This window comes from Galeopterus variegatus, unplaced genomic scaffold (genome assembly GCF_000696425.1).
Source record: "Galeopterus variegatus unplaced genomic scaffold, G_variegatus-3.0.2 Scaffold4436, whole genome shotgun sequence".
Lineage (NCBI taxonomy): Eukaryota > Metazoa > Chordata > Mammalia > Dermoptera > Cynocephalidae > Galeopterus > Galeopterus variegatus.
The window spans coordinates 13,514-31,431 of NW_007730547.1; the positions used below are offsets into that span (position 1 = coordinate 13,514).

Below are 17,918 nucleotides of genomic sequence, written 5' to 3' on the forward strand. Positions count from 1 at the left end.
TGTTTGTTTTGTCCTTTTTGAGACCAGCTGCACCGCGCTCAGCCAGTGAGCGCTGTGAGCGCACCGGTCATCCCTATATAGGATCCGAACCCGCAGCGGGAGCGCTGCTGCGCTCCCAGCGCCACACTCTCCAGAGTGCACCACGGGCTCAGCCCTAATAGTGTTTTTGACAGTAGTCTTGTTGGTAAGGAAACAGCACCACCCATTGACATGGGTTTTAAGATGATGAATGATAAGCCTTTGGAGAGGGTGAGAAGTGGGAAAATATCTAATGATGCATGATTTTTCTTGAATCTTTAGTGACTGGATGTGATTTTGGATTTATATTTTCTTATTTGTGGTAATAAATATTTTAAGATTTAAATATAGCTTATCTTAGTGACTTTATTCTGATAATTTCTTATTCTTTTGATTTCTCAAGTACAGGTTGTATTGTGATATATTCTGTTCAGAGACAATTTTTATTCTCACCTTCCCAATTCTTCTCTCAAGTTTTAAGCTATTTTAGGTATCTGTATTTAAAGATTCTGCATCTCGACTATATATGTTTGTTTAATTATGGTTTGTAATCAAGTGAATTTTTTTTTTCCAGATGATTCTTTGGGATTGGGACTTAAAGCAATGGTATAAACCTCATTATCAGGTAAATATAAGTAATATCACTAAGAACTAACATTTGTAATTAAACTTGTGATATTTAAATTAAAGTAACATTCACAAGATTTCTGTGCCATAAGACTTTCTCTAACTTAACCAAATTAACCAGAACCTTCATTGAGGTAGATGTTTTTAAAAAACACATTTTAATTGTAAAGGAAAAAGAAAATGACAAGAAACCAAACTTATATAAATAGTTATATTTAGAATATTGATAATAGGAGAGAGAGGAAGGAGGAAAAGGAGTAATTGGTAAAGGGACACGAAAATCAACTACATTATATATTGATAAATTAAAAAATTAAAAATAAAAAAAAAACATGAACTATCAAGGAAAAGAAAAGAATATTGATAATATAATCTGGGCTCAGAAAAAACTAACATTTCTATATTAAGGATGAGACTTTTTTTCTTCTCTAATGTGGATTACTGATCTACAGAGAAAAAAATAGATTGAAGGCTATTTATGAGACCAAAAGCAAAGTAATTGGCAAAATATTTTTTTAGGGAAGCAAAAGCATTTAGCTTTCATTTTTTGATAAACTTTTTATTGAATTATAACATACATACAGACAAGTGTACAGCTCAATGAGTTTTAACAGCTAAACATCCCATGTAAGTCATACCCATATGAAGAAATAGAACACTACCAGTATCCCAGAAGCCTCACAAATGCCTTATTCCCATCATTACCCATATCCCCAGATGACCCCTATCCTGACTTCGTGACTGATTTTGCTTATTTTTGAACTTTATATATATATATATTTATACTTTATAGATGACCCCTATCCTGACTTCGTGACTGATTTTGCTTATTTTTGAACTTTATATATATATATTTATACTTTATATATATATATATATATATAAAGTATAAATGGAATAATATGAGAAATATTTTTTAAGATTAACTTTTTACCACTTAAATTGTATATGTTCATATTAGATGAACAAAAATAGAAGTATAAGGAGAAAAAAAATAAACATCAAACAGTAACTATCAAACTGTGTTAATTTTTCACGTATATATATTGTTATAGACCTTTTCCCATTATAGATGTGTTTGTATATTCTATTTTACAATGTATTATTATTTCATGTGCTGTTTTGAATGCTGATGTTTTTTCACAATAATGGATAAACATTAATAGTAAATCATTTATGCTGCAAAATGTTACTCCTGTTTATTAGATTTATTTAGCTCGTTTTCCCAAACATCATATTTTATAAAATGAATATTTCTTTGAATGGCTGTTTTTAATTTTTAAACTGTAAATAGAATAGACACAATAGCCCACAAGAATAAAATATTCTCTGGACTTCGGTGAGCAAAACAATGTAACTGTTGCAGTCAGTTGAAATCAAGGAGACCATATCTGACCTAAAAGGGGGGTGGTTTCTTGACCTACGTAGTGGGCTTTGTCATCATTCATTTTCACCAAGGTCCTCAGTTTCCAATTAAAACAGTATTTAAATTGCTGGTAAAATCTAAAGATAAATAAGCAGTAATGGCTAAAAGCATGCACCTGTAGTGCATATACCTACCTAGACTGGTATATGATATTAGGCACCTCTGTCTTTTTTCCTCTTTTCCTCTCTCCCTCTTTCCCTTTGTAATAACCTTTTGAAAAATTGAACTGTAACATTTATATATGAATGTGCACAACCTGTAAGTGTACAACTTCATGAATTTTCTCAAACTGTCCACACATGTGGACATCATTTAGATGAAGAATTCAGTACCCCAGCCCCCTTTTGTTCCCCTTCTAGTCATCAGCTTCCCTCAAGCATTATCTCAATTCTGATTTCTACCATTATAACTTAGTTTTTCTTGTCTTTGAATTTTATATAAATGGAATCAATCATATGTGTTTTCTGTTTTGCTTCTATCTTTCAAAATTTTATCTGTGTGGTTAGTTAATATTATTGCTTGTAGCACTAATCCATTCATTTTCATTCTATTTAGTATTCCATTGAATGAATATACCACAATTTATTTACCAATTTTATAGTAGATGTGTATTTGTTTTATTTTAAGATCTTTGGCTATTGCAACTAATGCTGCTGTAACAATCTTGATGTCTTTCGTTGGGTATATATCTTGGAGTGGATTGCTAGGGTATGTGTGCATATGTTCACTTTTAGTAGATAGTGCCAGATAGTTTTCCAAATAGATTGTATTAATTTTTACCCAGCCATCAATAGCATATGAAAATTCCAGTTTCACATCCTTGCCAATACTTGGTAGTGTCTCTTCTAAATCATTTTTTTTTCTTATGTTATTGTACTGTGTAGGAACTCCAATGCAGTGCTGAATAGCAACGGTACCAGTGAGCAGCCTTGTTTAGTTCATAAACTTAGGGAGAAAATGTTCAACATGGTACCACTAATGTATTCTGTAGATACCCTTTATAAGACTATGGAAATGCTGTTCTAATCCTAGTTTACTAAAGGACTTTTTTTTCTTCTTTAAGTCATGAATGCATGTAGAATTTTATCAGATGCTTTTTCTGCATCTGAGGTGATCCTTGAAATTTTTTCCACTTATTTTATGAATGTGGTGAATTACATTGTTTAATTTGTGTGCATGTGTGCTAAACCATCCCTGAATTTACAGAATAAAGAGAATTTGATCAAATTTCTTTTAAAAAATATATGTCACTGGATTCTATTTGTTAACATTAGTTTAGGAGTTTTGAATCTATGTTTATGAGAGAGTGTTGGCCTATAATTCTTATTTTTTGTAATGTTCTTTGAATGTTTGGTATTAAGGTTACCAAAAGTTATTTTTGATACCAAAAATAAAATATTAAAATGTTTACTCTTTTTTCTGTCATCTATAAAAGTTTGGGTAAGATTGAAGATTGGTGTTATTTCTTCCTTTAATGTTTGGAAGAATGCTCTGGTGAAGCTATGTTACCTTGGAGTTTTTTTTGTGGACAAGTTTTAAATTATGGGTTCAATTTCTTTAATAGTTTTAGGACTATTCAATAGGTTTTCTGTCTTTTCTTACAAATTTGGGGTAGTCATATTTTTCTAGAAACTCTTTTTTCTTTTTCTTTTGTTTCAGTATTGTAAGACTGCTGAAAGATTTATTTTACTTTCTTTTTTTTTTTTTTTGCCTTTTGTCTTTTTCCGTGTCCGGCAACGGATCACAACCCTCAGTGTTGCCCCCGTACCGGACCGGGGACCGGCAACGGGATTGTAACCCTCGGCGTTGCTCCCGCGCCTCGCTCAGCCAGTGAGCGGGAACCGGTCTGTATGTGGGATCTGAACCCTCGGGCGGGAGCGCCGCCACGCTTCCCAAGCGGCGCACTATCCAGTGCGCCACCGGGCCGGCCCTATTTTACTTTCGAAATAGAAATCTTTTTGAGGATTTCTACTTGATTTCTCCCTCTCTTGGCCACTGCTTATAAATTGGCAAATACCTTCGGGGGAAAGTAGCTCTGAATTTAAGTTCTCTTCTTTGTTCTAATCTTTCTGGGGTAATGCTTGGCCTTTCGAGCTCTTTCTGCTTTCATTGCTCTGAACTCCAGTTTTGGTTTCCTAACCCCTAGAGACTCAAGAGAACGCTACTCCATTTCCTAGACGCTTAACTGCTCTGCTTTTCATGCTTTCTACCCTGTGCCAGTTAGGAATCAATAGCAAATTCCTTGAGAGAAAAAAGTAGCAGACAATGTTGAGTTCATTTTAATCTTTTCTGTTAACTCTGGGTTCTTGTCTTCTCAATGCCTGTGTTGCTTGGTTGTGCTCTGATGCCTGGAAATGCACATTTTTTTGTATTTTATTTCAGCTTTTCTAGTTGTTCTAGAAAAATTGGTCTGATACAAATAGCTGAAAAAAATTCTCAATCGAGAGGAATTGGTCTGATACAAATAGCGGGAAAATTAGGCAAGCCTCTTAAGTCACTCTGAACCTATTTCCTCATTTATAAATTGAGAGTAATACCAATTCTCTCAGAGGGCTGATTAAAATAATATGTGCCTGGTACATAATAGCACTACATAAAAATGTGAGCTAATAATGTATTAATTTCAATAATAAAAAATACTAAGCATCTCTGAAATTGTAGTATGAGACAGGAGTCAGCAATTTTTTTCTATAAAGGGCCAGAGAGTAAATATTTTAGCATTTGTAGGCAACATATGGCCACTGCCACTGCTCCTTCTCCTCCTCCTTTTTCTACTCCTCTTCCTCATCCCCCTTTGTGTTCTCCCGCCCTCCTCCTCTTCTTTAATAATCATCTAAAATGTGAAAAAAATTCTTTTCTTTCTGTATAAAATCAGGATTTTGCCAATTATAAGTCAATAGGAAATAGGAATTTAAGTTCAACTTTGAAAATTATAGCAAATAATTTGAATATTTGGTTCGATCTGACATGAATTAGATTATGCCACTCTTTTGCTCACTGTTCCCTTGTCTCACCCCAAATAAAAGTTACCATCCTTGTCACGGACTTAAAAAAAACTTACAAAATATGGTTTCCTCCTTTATTGCCTTTTAACCTCTCTCACCTCTCTTCCTTGTCATTTACTCTGTGCCAGCTTCACGGGCCTCCTTGTTATTCCTCAACAAGGCAGACAATTTTCTAACTCTGGGTCACTTGCCTAGTCTCTCTGCCTGGAATGCTTATTTCCCAGGTCTTAATATAAATGTTGCCCTCTTAGTGAGGCATACCCCAACTATCCTCTCTAAAAGTACATTGCCTTCCATCACTTTCTTTTTCCTTTCATTGCTTTATTTTTTCTTTTTAGCCTGCTCAAAATCTATGTGATTCTCCATTGTCTACATTACTTAGCTTGGAATCAGTGTTCTTAAAATTTGATCCCAAATATCTCTCCAACTTTATTTTCCACTGCTGTCTTTTATGTAGCTTGTACTTTACTCTAACAATTTCATGTTTCCCATATGCAACCCATATACTACTTCTGTGCTTTTATTTATGTTCTCTCATTCTTTTGGAATGAGCTCCCCCAATACATTTTTGTTTAGTTTTATTGTAAAGAATTATTTTCCCCTAATCTTTGTAATCTACCAGATTTTTAGGGCTCAGCTCAAATGCTACTTCTTCCATAAAATTTCTGTTAACCATTTAAATTAAAGTTATCTATATGTCTTTTGAACTTTGATACCATTTTATCTATATTGTTATCTTATCACTTTCTATATTATTAATAATGATAGTCTATTTCGCTTTGCTTCTATGTACTAAACCTTATTTTATGTGCTCTGCATGTGTTATCAGATTTTATTTTACCTGCTTCTTGCTAAGTACAACTCTTAACTCTGGAAATAATGCAAGATGCAACCAAAGGAGAACTCTGAAAGATTGAAAGAGAAAGGCAGACTGGTTAGGGTGCCAAGTAATGGAGGAAAAACATAATGACAGGGTGTCTTATGACTCCTCTGTCAAATAGCAAATGGTGGCTCAGACTCCCACTTCCAATCTACCAACAGAAGGTGATGCAGGTAGGCTCATTCCTTCCCCCAGATTGAACAAGAGTCCTGCCGAGAACACCAAGTAAGTCTGGTAGCTCAGGCAAGGGGGAATTGATTAGGCACCTCACTGATAATAAGTGGCCAGAGGAAGTATTCTCCTTCCCTCTTTTGCATGAGACTCCCCTTCCGCACTGAAGGATACTGGGTGGCCAGTGTGTCCAGCAAGGGGGATACCACTACAGGTGCCTAGCCCAGAAACGTGATCTTTGTACCTGTGGTGTGGAGACTCCTTTCCCTTTCCCAGAGGCACCAGGTGACCCAATCTGATGAAGCTCCCTCCAACTCCCTGCCAAAGTACCATCAGTAGGAGCCCCAAGTGGCACTGGCAAAAAATCAAGCAGACAAAAATACCACTGTGAATGCTCTGAAAATTAAATTGTTATTAGAACCACAGCCCACAAAATTAGTCTAGGACCTGCATGCTAAACTTAAACTGGGAGACTGCCTTCTAATATAAAGAGATTTAAACAGGACCCAGACTCTTCTAATGTTATAGCTATAATACTGAGGATAAAATAAAAATTCATCCATTATACCAAGAACCAGGAAAATCATAACTTGAATGAGAAAAGACAGTCAGTGCCAACACCAAGGTGAATCAGACTTGAAATAATCTGGCAAGCATTTCAAAAGCAGCCATCATAAAAAATGGTCTAACAAGCAATTATAAAGTCTCTTGAAACAAATGAAAAAAAAAATTAGAAAATCCCAGCAAAGAAATAGAAGTTAGAAAAAAGAAACAAGTGGAAATTATAAAATTGAGAAACACATTTAAAACTTCCTGGATGGGCTAAATAGTAGAGTAAAGGTGACAGAGCATAGAATCTGTAAGCTTGGGGATCAGTAGGATTTATTCAATTTGGACAACATAGAGAAAATAGAAACAAAATGAATTGAGCCTTGGGAACCTGCAGGACAGTAATAAAAGATCCCATATTTGTATCATTGATGTCTGAGAAAGAGAAGGAGGGTGGGACATAAGTCAGATCATGCCACTCTTTTGCTCACTACTCTCTAGTATCTGAAGAAAAAATGGCTGAAAATTTCCCAAATTTAGCAAAAGGCATAATCCTACAGATTCAAGCAGCTCAGTGAACCTCAGATAGGATCAACTGCCCAGAAATCTACTCTAAGACATGCCAAATTAAACTATTGAAAAACTAAAGGCCAAAAAAAAAATCTTGAAAACAGCCAGAGAGAAATGACACAATTACCAATAGGGGGACACCAATTCAAATGACAGCAGTTTTCTCATTTAATAGGATTAAATTACTTAGATACTATTATATAGTCCTTGATTTAAGGTAGAGCTAAGTTTTTCTTAAATATTAAGTTTTCTCTGTAACAAATACATAATTTTACGTTTTTTCTTTTCTAGAATTCTGGAGGTGGAAATGGAGTTGATCTTTCAGTGCTAAATGAGGCTCGCAATATGGTGTCAGATCTTCTGACTGATCCAAGCCTTCCCCCTCAAGTCATTTCTTCCCTACGGAGTATCAGTAGCTTGATGGGTGCTTTCTCAGGTTCCTGTAGGCCAAAGATTAATCCTCTTACACCATTTCCTGGATTTTACCCCTGCTCTGAAATAGAGGACTCAACCGAGAAAGGAGATCGAAAACTTCACAAGGTCAAAATACAGTAATCAGCCAGTTCTATTTATCACATTTAATGATATTTTTAAATTAAAACTGCTCCTTTAAATCTTATATAAAATCCAATTTTCTTTTCAAGGACCAGCATCTTTTACATTATTTCAAATTGTTTGGACTTTAGAGGCTCAAATAATTATAGATGAGTATTCGGTTTTTATTTTAAATAACATTGCTGTAATTAGCAATTATAACTTGAATGGGAACAACTATTTATTATCATTGTTATTATTGTTATTGTTAAGAAGTGGAGAACAAGCAAATTTAGTTCCAAGCTTGTCTGTACAACAAGCTAGTAGTCAGATCATGTTATTAACCTATTTTATTGATGAGAATCCAGGAATTGTTCTTATTGAACCGTGAAGAAAATGATCATTATAATATTCATTTTATGAATTACATAGAATTATTTTTAAATGATTTTCACATTTTCTCCTCTTTTACCCACTGGAGATTGCTATAGCTCAACAGGCATTGATTTTTCTTGCATCATTAGATGTGGGATTTATTTCTCTTTAAATATCAGTATTACAAAATAGCATTTTCTTTAGAAAATAATAAATACTGTCCTAAGAAGGTATACATTATACTTGTTCAGAGTGCTTTTACTTGTTTTATTTGACTGTTATCAGTATCTTCACCAATAGCTAAAATAAAATTTTAGAAACATTTTAGGGTTTATCCTAGTTCAACTACTTTATTACAGATAAGGAAACTAAGCAAGAGACATGAAATTCAAATCAGTTATTTTTGTTTACTGTACTAGTGTATATAGAACATAGAAAAAGGTAAATATAGTTTTTGGGGGGATTTTGATAATCAGTTTATTTTTTCAGTTGTCAGCATTAGGTTTTATTTTTAATTTAATTTAATTTTGGTGCATTAGGGTTTAGAAATGTTGAAAATTAAGCAAGCCCAATTAGGGCAAAAGGATTTAAAAATTATTGATCACAATCTGTATCATAAGTAAAGTGATGCTTTTAGTTTTAAAAAGTTTATACAGTAGTGCCTGCATTAGTCAAAACCCAGTTAACAATGGCACTTTTATGACTTTTTAAAAGCACTCTACCTTATAAGACAGAGGTTAATCACCAGCATCCAAAAGGGATGGCAATAAATCATCAGTAAAATAACTAAAATATTCTTGAGTTAGTTTTCACTCGACTTACTGTTCTTCCTTTGCATTTTCCATTGACATTTGATGCTCAAGGTAGTAATTTTTTAAAATAGTAATTCTTAAAAATCCTAATCTTAAAAATGTATCGATATCAGCATTATGTTTGTTACTATGTTTACTGTGTAGAAAAGTATACTGGTACATTTTAGAAACATTTAAAACATAATATTAATTAAACAGGATGCCTAACATGCCTCATTTCCTGAGCATTGTAGTTAATCAGGCTTATTTTAGATGCAGGAATCTACTGATAGAAGTAAGTCGTATACGAACCAGGAAGTAACCCTTATTTCTTTCCTTTGTGTTCTTCAAACTTGGTATCAGAATTTCATATCAAATTTGTCACTGCTTTTGGAAAGCATATAAAAAGCCTGATGTTACTTTAGAAAAGAGCAACAGTATTTATGAAAAAAACAATTAGTAAGCAAAAAGGAGTAGTAACAGTTAATTTAATGTGTTTCTTATATATGTATTGAGAACTAAGCAAGATCATATGGGCCTAAATTATAGTCAGCAAGCATTATATTACATGAAGAACTTTTTCACTGTAGGTCTAACTAACCATGAGCCTTTATAAAATCAACATCCTTGGGAAAACTTGAATTTAACCCAGATGTTTTTCTCTCTGAGATTTTTGCAGTGTCTGCTAATAGGGGAAATTCATGAGAAGCAGAAAGTTTCATATAAATCTCAGTAAAACACCTATTCAAAAAAGGTCAGAAATTGAATAGCCTCATTATTTGATCATTTGATTAATTGAGAATATTTTCAAAAAGTAGAGTAAAATATTAATGCTAAAGGGAATTCAAAAGGTAACTCAGAATCCTGTAGTTTCTCCAGGTTATCACTATGTACATTAGATAGCATTGTACTGAAAATATAAAAAATTTAGGATATAGGGCTGATCTTCCCTGATCTTGCCTGTCCTATGAAGTTGATTTTCAGGATAAATCTTTTATATTTACCATTTAAATTGTCAACTGTTTCTTTCTCATGAACTAGGAGTAAAATGTGCACACACAAAAAAATCTAGTTTAAATTGTAAAGAATTTAGAAATCATTTTTTAGTAGGAGGAATATAAATAGAACAAACAGCACAGAATGTGAAATTTGGACTAAAAAGACAGATTTTCAGAATAAAATGTTCTTCTCCTGTACATGTTAAAAATACAGTTTGTATTAATATTTTCATATGCCATTAATATTGCATACACAGCATATTAAAGGGTGACAATTTTAACCATTGTTAAATTATTCAACAGGGACTAATTAGTAGGAATAGTTTACCAACTCCACAGTTGAGGAGGAGCTCAGGAACTTCAGGATTGCTACCTAGTGAGCAGTCTTCAAGGTGGGAACGCAATAATGGCAAAAGGCCTCACCAAGAATTTGGCGTTTCAAGGTAAAATTTCCAGAACCTTTTAAGGAAATCTGAATCTAATGCATCCACTTTGTTTCTCGGAATAAAGTTTGAAATAGTTCTAAAAGCAGAAAAGAATGTTTGAAGTATTTTAGGTATAGGACAGCAAGGGTAATAATAATATGGTATAATAGAGAAACTGATGCTTAAAAAGAAGCTAACGTGCCTTCTCTCAGAACTTAGGTAGGTTGTGTACAAAGCATGCTGGAGCCTTAAAAATATGAGTCAGGAAGATGGTTTAAGGAAATGAGGATTAATTTAGGACAGGGTACTGGGAAAGTTTGAAATCAGTAGGGGTGGCCATTATGGGGCAGTTATCAAACCAATGCCCAGTATCCAAAGGTAAGTGTGTATAGTTACTGACTTGTGAAAGGTAGAGCGCGTTCCCCAGGGCTCATCACAGTTAGGTTTAAGGTAGCAAGACTCTTTCAAACCCTGTTCCTGATGGAGGCTGAGGCTGCTAATATATTCTATATTCTGTGAAGGGTTTGCTTGGAATTAAACAGTACGTTAGTAACTACAACTAAATGAGGCTGGGAAAATGCAGGAGCTAAAATGTCTGCATGTAAATATATCCATTTACCTTGCAGACGAAGTATTCAATACTTTTTCTTTGAAAGCCAGGAAAGATACTGACCTCTTGTGTGGATTATAAACTTCTGTTTAGTAAATTAACTGTGTTAATAAAATTGAAATTACAGATGGTCCTGGCTTAGAATAGTTCCGCTTAATGATTTTTGGCTTTACAATGGGTTTATTGGTGTATTAAAGGAATTTCTGACATTATATTTTTGACTTTCAATGGGCTTATCAGAACATAATCCCATCGTAAGTCGATGAGCATCTGTAGTGTAAGTTTCATGGTAAACTGCTCTCTGTTATTACTGAGCATATGCTGTACTTTCTTCATTGTGAGTTGTGTAGTTTCACACTTGGAACGGTAGATGGCAGGACTGTATCATAGCTCTTTATCTGATAAAATATGTTAACATTTGTATGTGAAATATAATCAGATAATTATAATTTTCCAGATTCTTTTGTGGTTTATTAATTTGAATCTTCTATAATATAATTCAAGTAGATGAATTCCCTTTTTATAAAAGGAAAATTGAGTGAAATGATGTATAAAACAGGAGTGGATTGAAGTATGAAGAGTACAGTACAGGAAAATGAGTATTGGTCCAAAGTTTGCTACAGCCTAAATAAGATAGACTTTTTTTTTTTTTTTTAAATGGGAGCAGGATATGGGGAAGTGAAGGATATCAGGAACTGAAAATATATCGATGGGAAACATTATCTTGAGAATATTGTTAGGTTTAAAATTATCTGTTTTTTAATCTTTCACACTGATATAACAGCAATGTATTTTCAGTTAGAGAAACATTTGATCCATTGAGTTCAGGTCATTTTCATCCTGCTGCCTCAGATGATTGATATTAAAATAGAAACATGGCCCAGAGAAAACTAATATTTAACTGAGAGGTACTCATATAAAGGTAAATATAGGCAGATTCTGTATATTTATTTAACTCTCATTCAAACAAAATCATATGCCTCATAAAAGGTTTAGAAGTTTGAAGAATAAAGTAATTGGCATTATTATATACATCTACTTTAAAGAGACCAGGCTAGATTTAATTTTTCTAGTATGCAAAAACTGGAGCCTTTCAGTAATAAATTTCTAAGTATACTTTTGATACTGGAGGAGGGGGTCTAGGGAGGCCTGATAGCCAGCTTCAGCCCACCCCCATCCTATGGCAGGTTCTTGATTCTGCCACAGGAAAGAATTCAAGAGCAGAGTCACAGTAGAAAGTGAAGGGTTTAATGTAGCAAAGTAAGGAACACAGACTTCACAGAGAAAGTGTGGCCTAGTTCCAGAGACTGAGCAGGGCCTGCATCAAGTTTAATACAAAAGTAACAAATACACACTTAGAGTTTAATATAAAGTATAGGCTGGCTCAAGAGAGTGAGCAGCTGCCCAATAGAGAAGTAAGTTTAACACAAAAGTAAAGCATACACACTTCACCAGCAACGTGTGCAACAATCCGCCTTCTGCTGGGATTCAACTTTTATAGTTTCACTGTCTAATAGATATTTATGATATCTAATGAAGGGGGTGGTTCCCAGTTATGTAACTTAGTTTTGCACATGCTCAGTTGTTCTCTTTTAGAGCGTGCTCTTTGGTCAAATTCCATCACATCCACCAAATATATTTAAGATTCTGTGCTCTCTAGGACCTCTGGTGGAAGGTCATTCAAGGGATATGTCCATATTAGACAGTGCAGCTCTAGATCTTTAAAGCATGGTGATGTTTTGTTCACAGGCCTTTAGGTTTTGGTAGCACAAAACCAATAGATTTGTGACTCTGGAATAATCTGGACTTTTATTAGAGTACTCCAGAACTGAGATCTCATAGCCTAGATTTTTGAGTCTTGATTTGAACTTAGCTTTGGATTCTGATCACAGCTTCCTTGACTGTGATTTTAACTGACCCTGACAATAATTTCAACATGATTCCAGTAGTGATTCTTTCATTCCGTAGGAATGTATGCCTGAAACCAGATTTTTCATTCCTCCAGCTGCTTTTTCATCTGTTACTATTGTTCCACCCTTATTTCCTGGCACAACAGTGTCATCCTCTAATTTAGTGGTTACTTACAGTATTGATTTACCTAGAAAACTTGGTGTTACCTTTGCATCTTGTTACCTTATTCTACTGATAACAGTTGTCAGGTCTGTTTCTGCAATATATTTTTCTCTATTTGTTGCTTTGCCTACACTAACCTAATTCATACTTCCATTGCTGCTTACTTGGAGTATTGAATTAGTCTCTTAATTGGCTTTCCAATTTCCAATATCCTTTATCTCCTGATCCATTTTCTACCTTCCACTAGAATCTTCCTTAAAACTTTGATTATGACACAGGCAGGAGGGAGCGCCAGGTCCGCTCCTGAGCCCTGAACTGGCACTGTGCAGGTGAGCCTGCCGTCGGTGGCCGGCAGCATCACCAGCCAGCAGAACTGTGTGGCTGGACACAGGTCCTCTCCCAGCCTCAGACCCAGGGGGGAGCACCAGCCTACGGATCCAACCCACCAAGTTTGGCCCAGCAGAACTCCACGGCACTAGGGGCTCATTCTACAACCACAGAGTCTCAAATGGGAACCAAGGTGGTTTAGCATAACCACCACACCTACTGTCAAGCAAAGACAATTCACCCCCTACAGTAGCAACCAGGGCCACTCCACAGCCAATCTCAGTGTAATAGAAGAAGCAAACCCCTACCAAATGACCAAGCTTCAGTGAAAAAATACTAGAGCTACAAACAATCAAGAAGAAATGACACCACTGAAAGGATACAGTAATGCTCCAAAGTTAAACTCCATGGAACAGGGAATCCTTGAAATGTCTGAAAAGGAATTTTGAGCAATGATCTTAAGAAAACTTGAAGAAATAAAGGAAGACTTCAGTTAGAGAACACAATGAAATGAGAAAAAACATCCAGAATATGAAGGAAGAAATCTACAAAGAGATTAATACCATGAAAAAGAGAGTAGCAGAGGGCCGAGCCCGTGGCGCACTCAGGAGAGTGCAGCGCTGGGAGTGCAGCGGCGCTCCTGCCGTGGGTTCGGATCCTATATAGGGACGGCCAGTGCACTCACTGGCTGAGCGCGGTGTGGCCGGTCTCAAAAAGGACAAAAAAAAAAAAAAGAAGAAGAGTGTAGCAGAGCTATTAGAAATGAAAGACTCAATGAAATAAAAAATGCAACTGAGAGCTTGAGCAGCAGGGAAGAGAAGCAGAAGAAAGAATTTCAGAGCTCGAAGATGATCTTTTTTGAAATAACTCAGGCTGACAAAAAAAGGAAAGAAGAATTAAAAATAATGAGAGAAATCTAAGAGAGATAGCAGACAACCTCAGGCACTCTAACATCTGAATTGTGGGTATTCCTGAAGGGCAGGAGAAAAGAAAAGGTGTCGAAAACCTACTCAAGGAAATAGTAACAGAAAAGTTCCCAGGTGTGGGGTGGGATACATACCTTCAGATCCAGGAAGCTCAAAGGTCCCCAAACTGATTCAATCCAAAAAGATCCTCCCCAAGACATATTATAGTTAAATTCACGAAGCTCAAAGACAAAGAATTCTATAAGCATCAAGAGAAAAGTGTCAGGTCACTTACAGGGGAACCCCCATCAAACTAACAGCAGACTTCTCAGCTGAAACCCTACAGGCCAGAAGAAAGTGGAATGATATATTCAAAATGCTAAAAGAAAAAAACTGCCAGCCAAGAATTCTTTACCCAGCAAGGCTCTCCTTCAGAAATGAGGGAGAAATAGTGTATTTCCCAGACAAACAAAAGTTGTGGGAGTTCACTACCACAGGACCAGCCCTGCAAGAAATTCTCAAGGGAGTCATTCATCTGGAATCTGAATAATGGTGACCACCATCATGAATATACAAGAAAGAGCAAAACCCACAGTTAAAACAAAAATGCCAGCAAGAAAAACAAAGAAGCTAAATCATTCAACCTTAAATTCCCGACTCACATTGAAGAGGAGAAATAAAAGGGGAAATAATGATCAAAAGATATTTAAACCATCTAAACAAGTAGCAATTAAATGACAGGAATTAAACAACACTTCTCAATAGCTACTCTAAATGTGAATGGACTAAACTACCCATTCAAAAGACACAGACTAACTGACTAGATTAAAAAGCTAGACCCAAGTATATGCTGTCTTCAAGAGACCCACCTCACCTGTAAAGACACACATAGACTAAAAGTGAAGGGATAGAAAAACATATACCATGCAAATGGAAACCAAAAATGAGCAGGAGTAGCTATTCTTATATCGGACAAAATAGACTTTAAACTAAAAACCATTAAAACAGACAAAGAAGGCCATTATATAATGATAAAGGGAATTATCCAGCTAGAAGACATAACAATCATAAACATGTATGCACCCAATACTGGGGCACCCAGATATATCAAGCAAACACTCTTAGACCTAAAGAAGGAGATAGGACCTAATACGTTAATAGTGGGTGATCTGAACACCCCTCTCTCAGAATGGGACAAGACTTCCAGGCAACAAGTCAACAAAGAGACACAGGATTTAATCTACACCCTAGACCAACTGGGCTTGGCCGATATATACAGAACATTTCACCCAACAGCTAAACAATACACTTTCTTTTCATCAGCTCACAGTACATTCTCTATGATAGACCACATATTATGTCACAAATCTAGTCTCAGCAAATTTTAAAAAAACTGAAATTATTCCAACAATCTTTTCAGACCACAATGGACTAAAACTGGAAATAAACAATAAGCAAAATGCTGGAAGCTATACAAATACATGGAAAATAAATAATAGGTTCCTGAGTGACCTATGGGTCCAAGAAGAAATTAAACAGGAAATCAAAAAATTCCTAGAAACTAATGAAAATAAAGACACATCATACCAAGACCTCTGGGATACTGCAAAAGCAGTATAAGAGGCAAATTTATTGCAGTAAATGCTTATATCAAAAAAATGGAAAGACTTCAAATAAACGACCTAACACTATGCCTTGAAGAACTTGAAAAACAACAACAATCCAAACCTAAAGGCAGTAGACAGAAAGAAATAGGTAAGATCAGAGCAGAACTAAATGAAATAGAGACCCAAAAAACAATAGAAAAGATCAAGAAAACTAAAAGTTGTTTTTTTGAGAAGATAAACAAAATAGACACACCATTAGCTAGATTAAAAAAAAAAAAAAAAAAGAGAGAGAGAGAAGACCCAAATAACAAAAGTTAGAAATGAAAAGGGAGATGTTACAACTGATACCACAGAAATACAAAGAATCATTAAAGACTATTATAAACAACTGTATGACAACAAATTTGAAAATCTGGAAGATATGGATAAGTTTCTAGACACATGTAAATTACTAAGACTGCACCAAGAAGAGATAGCAAACCTGAACAGAGCAATAACAAGCAAAGAGATTGAAGCAGTAATTAGCAATCTTCGAACAAAAAAAAGTCCGGGTCCAGATGGCTTTACAGCTGAATTCTATCAAACTTTTAAAGAGGGGTTAATACCAATTGTCCTCTAACTATTCCAGACAATTGAAACAGATGCTACACTCCCAAACTCATTCTATGAGGCCAACATAACTCTGATACCAAAACCAGATAAGGGCACAACAAAAAAAGAAAATTATAGGCCAATATCCTTGATGAATCTAGATGCTAAAATCCTCAACAAAATATTAGCAATTAGAATACAGCAACATATTTAAAAAATTATACAGTATGGTCAAGTGGGATTCATCCCAGGTATGCAAGGATGGTTCAGCATATGAAAGTCAATAAATGTGATACATCACATCAACAAGCTCAAGGACAAAGACCATATGAATATCTCAATAGATGCTGAAAAAGCATTTGATGAAATTCAACATTCCTTCATAATAGAGACTCTCAACAAATTAGGTATAGAAGGAAAATATCTTAATGCAATAAAAGCCATTTATGATAAGCCCGCCACCAGTATTATTTTGAATGGGGAAAAATTAAAGGCCTTCCCCTTAAGGACAGGAACAAGACAAGGATGTCCACTCTCACCACTTCTACTCAACATAGTACTAGAGCATAGTACTAGTTAGAGCAGTCAGGCAAGAGAAAGAAATAAAGGGAATCCAGATTGGAAAAGATGAAGTCAAACTTTCCCTGTTTGCAGATGACATGATACTATGTATAGAAAAACCTAAAGACTCTATCAAAAAACTCCTAGAGCTGGTTAATAACTTCAGCAACGTTGCAGGATACAAAATAAATGCCCCCAAATCAGTAGCATTTATATACTCAAATAATGAATTACCAGAAAGAGAAATAAAGAAAGTAAGCCCATTTACAATTGTCACCAAAAAAAATATGATACCTAGGTGTCAATTTAACCAAGGAGGTGAAAGACCTCTACAATAATTACAAACCACTTCTGAAAGAAATTAAAAAGACACAAAAAGTTGGGAAGATATTCCATGCTCTTGGATTGGAAGAATTAACATTGTGAAAATGTCTATACTACCCAAAGCAATCTATAGATTTAATGCAATCCCCATCAAAATACCAATGACATTCTCTGCAGAAATGGAAAAAACAATCTTAACTTTCATATGGAACAACAAAAGACCCCTAATAGCCAAAGCAATCCCGAGCAAAAAAACAAACCTGGGGGCATAACTCTGCCTGACTTCAAATTATGCTACAGTGCTGTTGTAACCCAACAGCGTGGTACTGGTATAAAAACAGACATTCAGACCAGTGGAGTAGAATAGGGAATTCAGAAATCACTTCTCAGGCTTATAGCCATCTGATATTAGACAAAGGCAGCAAAAATCTACATTGGGGAAAATATTGCCTCTTCAACAAGTGGTGCTGGGAAAACTGGATATCCATAGGCAGAAGAATAAAACTAGATATGCATCTCTCACCATACACTAAAATCAACTCAAAATGGAT

At 35.1% G+C, this 17,918-nt stretch overlaps 1 protein-coding gene across 1 annotated transcript in view; it reads left to right on the forward strand.

The window, feature by feature from the left end:
- The first annotated feature begins 210 nt into the window (after positions 1-210).
- LOC103603086 (cGMP-inhibited 3',5'-cyclic phosphodiesterase B) overlaps positions 211-17,918 on the forward strand; it is a 74,720-nt gene continuing 57,012 nt past the window's right edge. Inside the window, exons 1-4 of the mRNA XM_008587564.1 lie at positions 211-249; positions 593-643; positions 7,538-7,786; positions 10,248-10,387. Of these exons, the coding sequence (XP_008585786.1) occupies positions 211-249; positions 593-643; positions 7,538-7,786; positions 10,248-10,387 (479 nt within the window). The remainder of the gene's footprint in view (positions 250-592; positions 644-7,537; positions 7,787-10,247; positions 10,388-17,918) is intronic.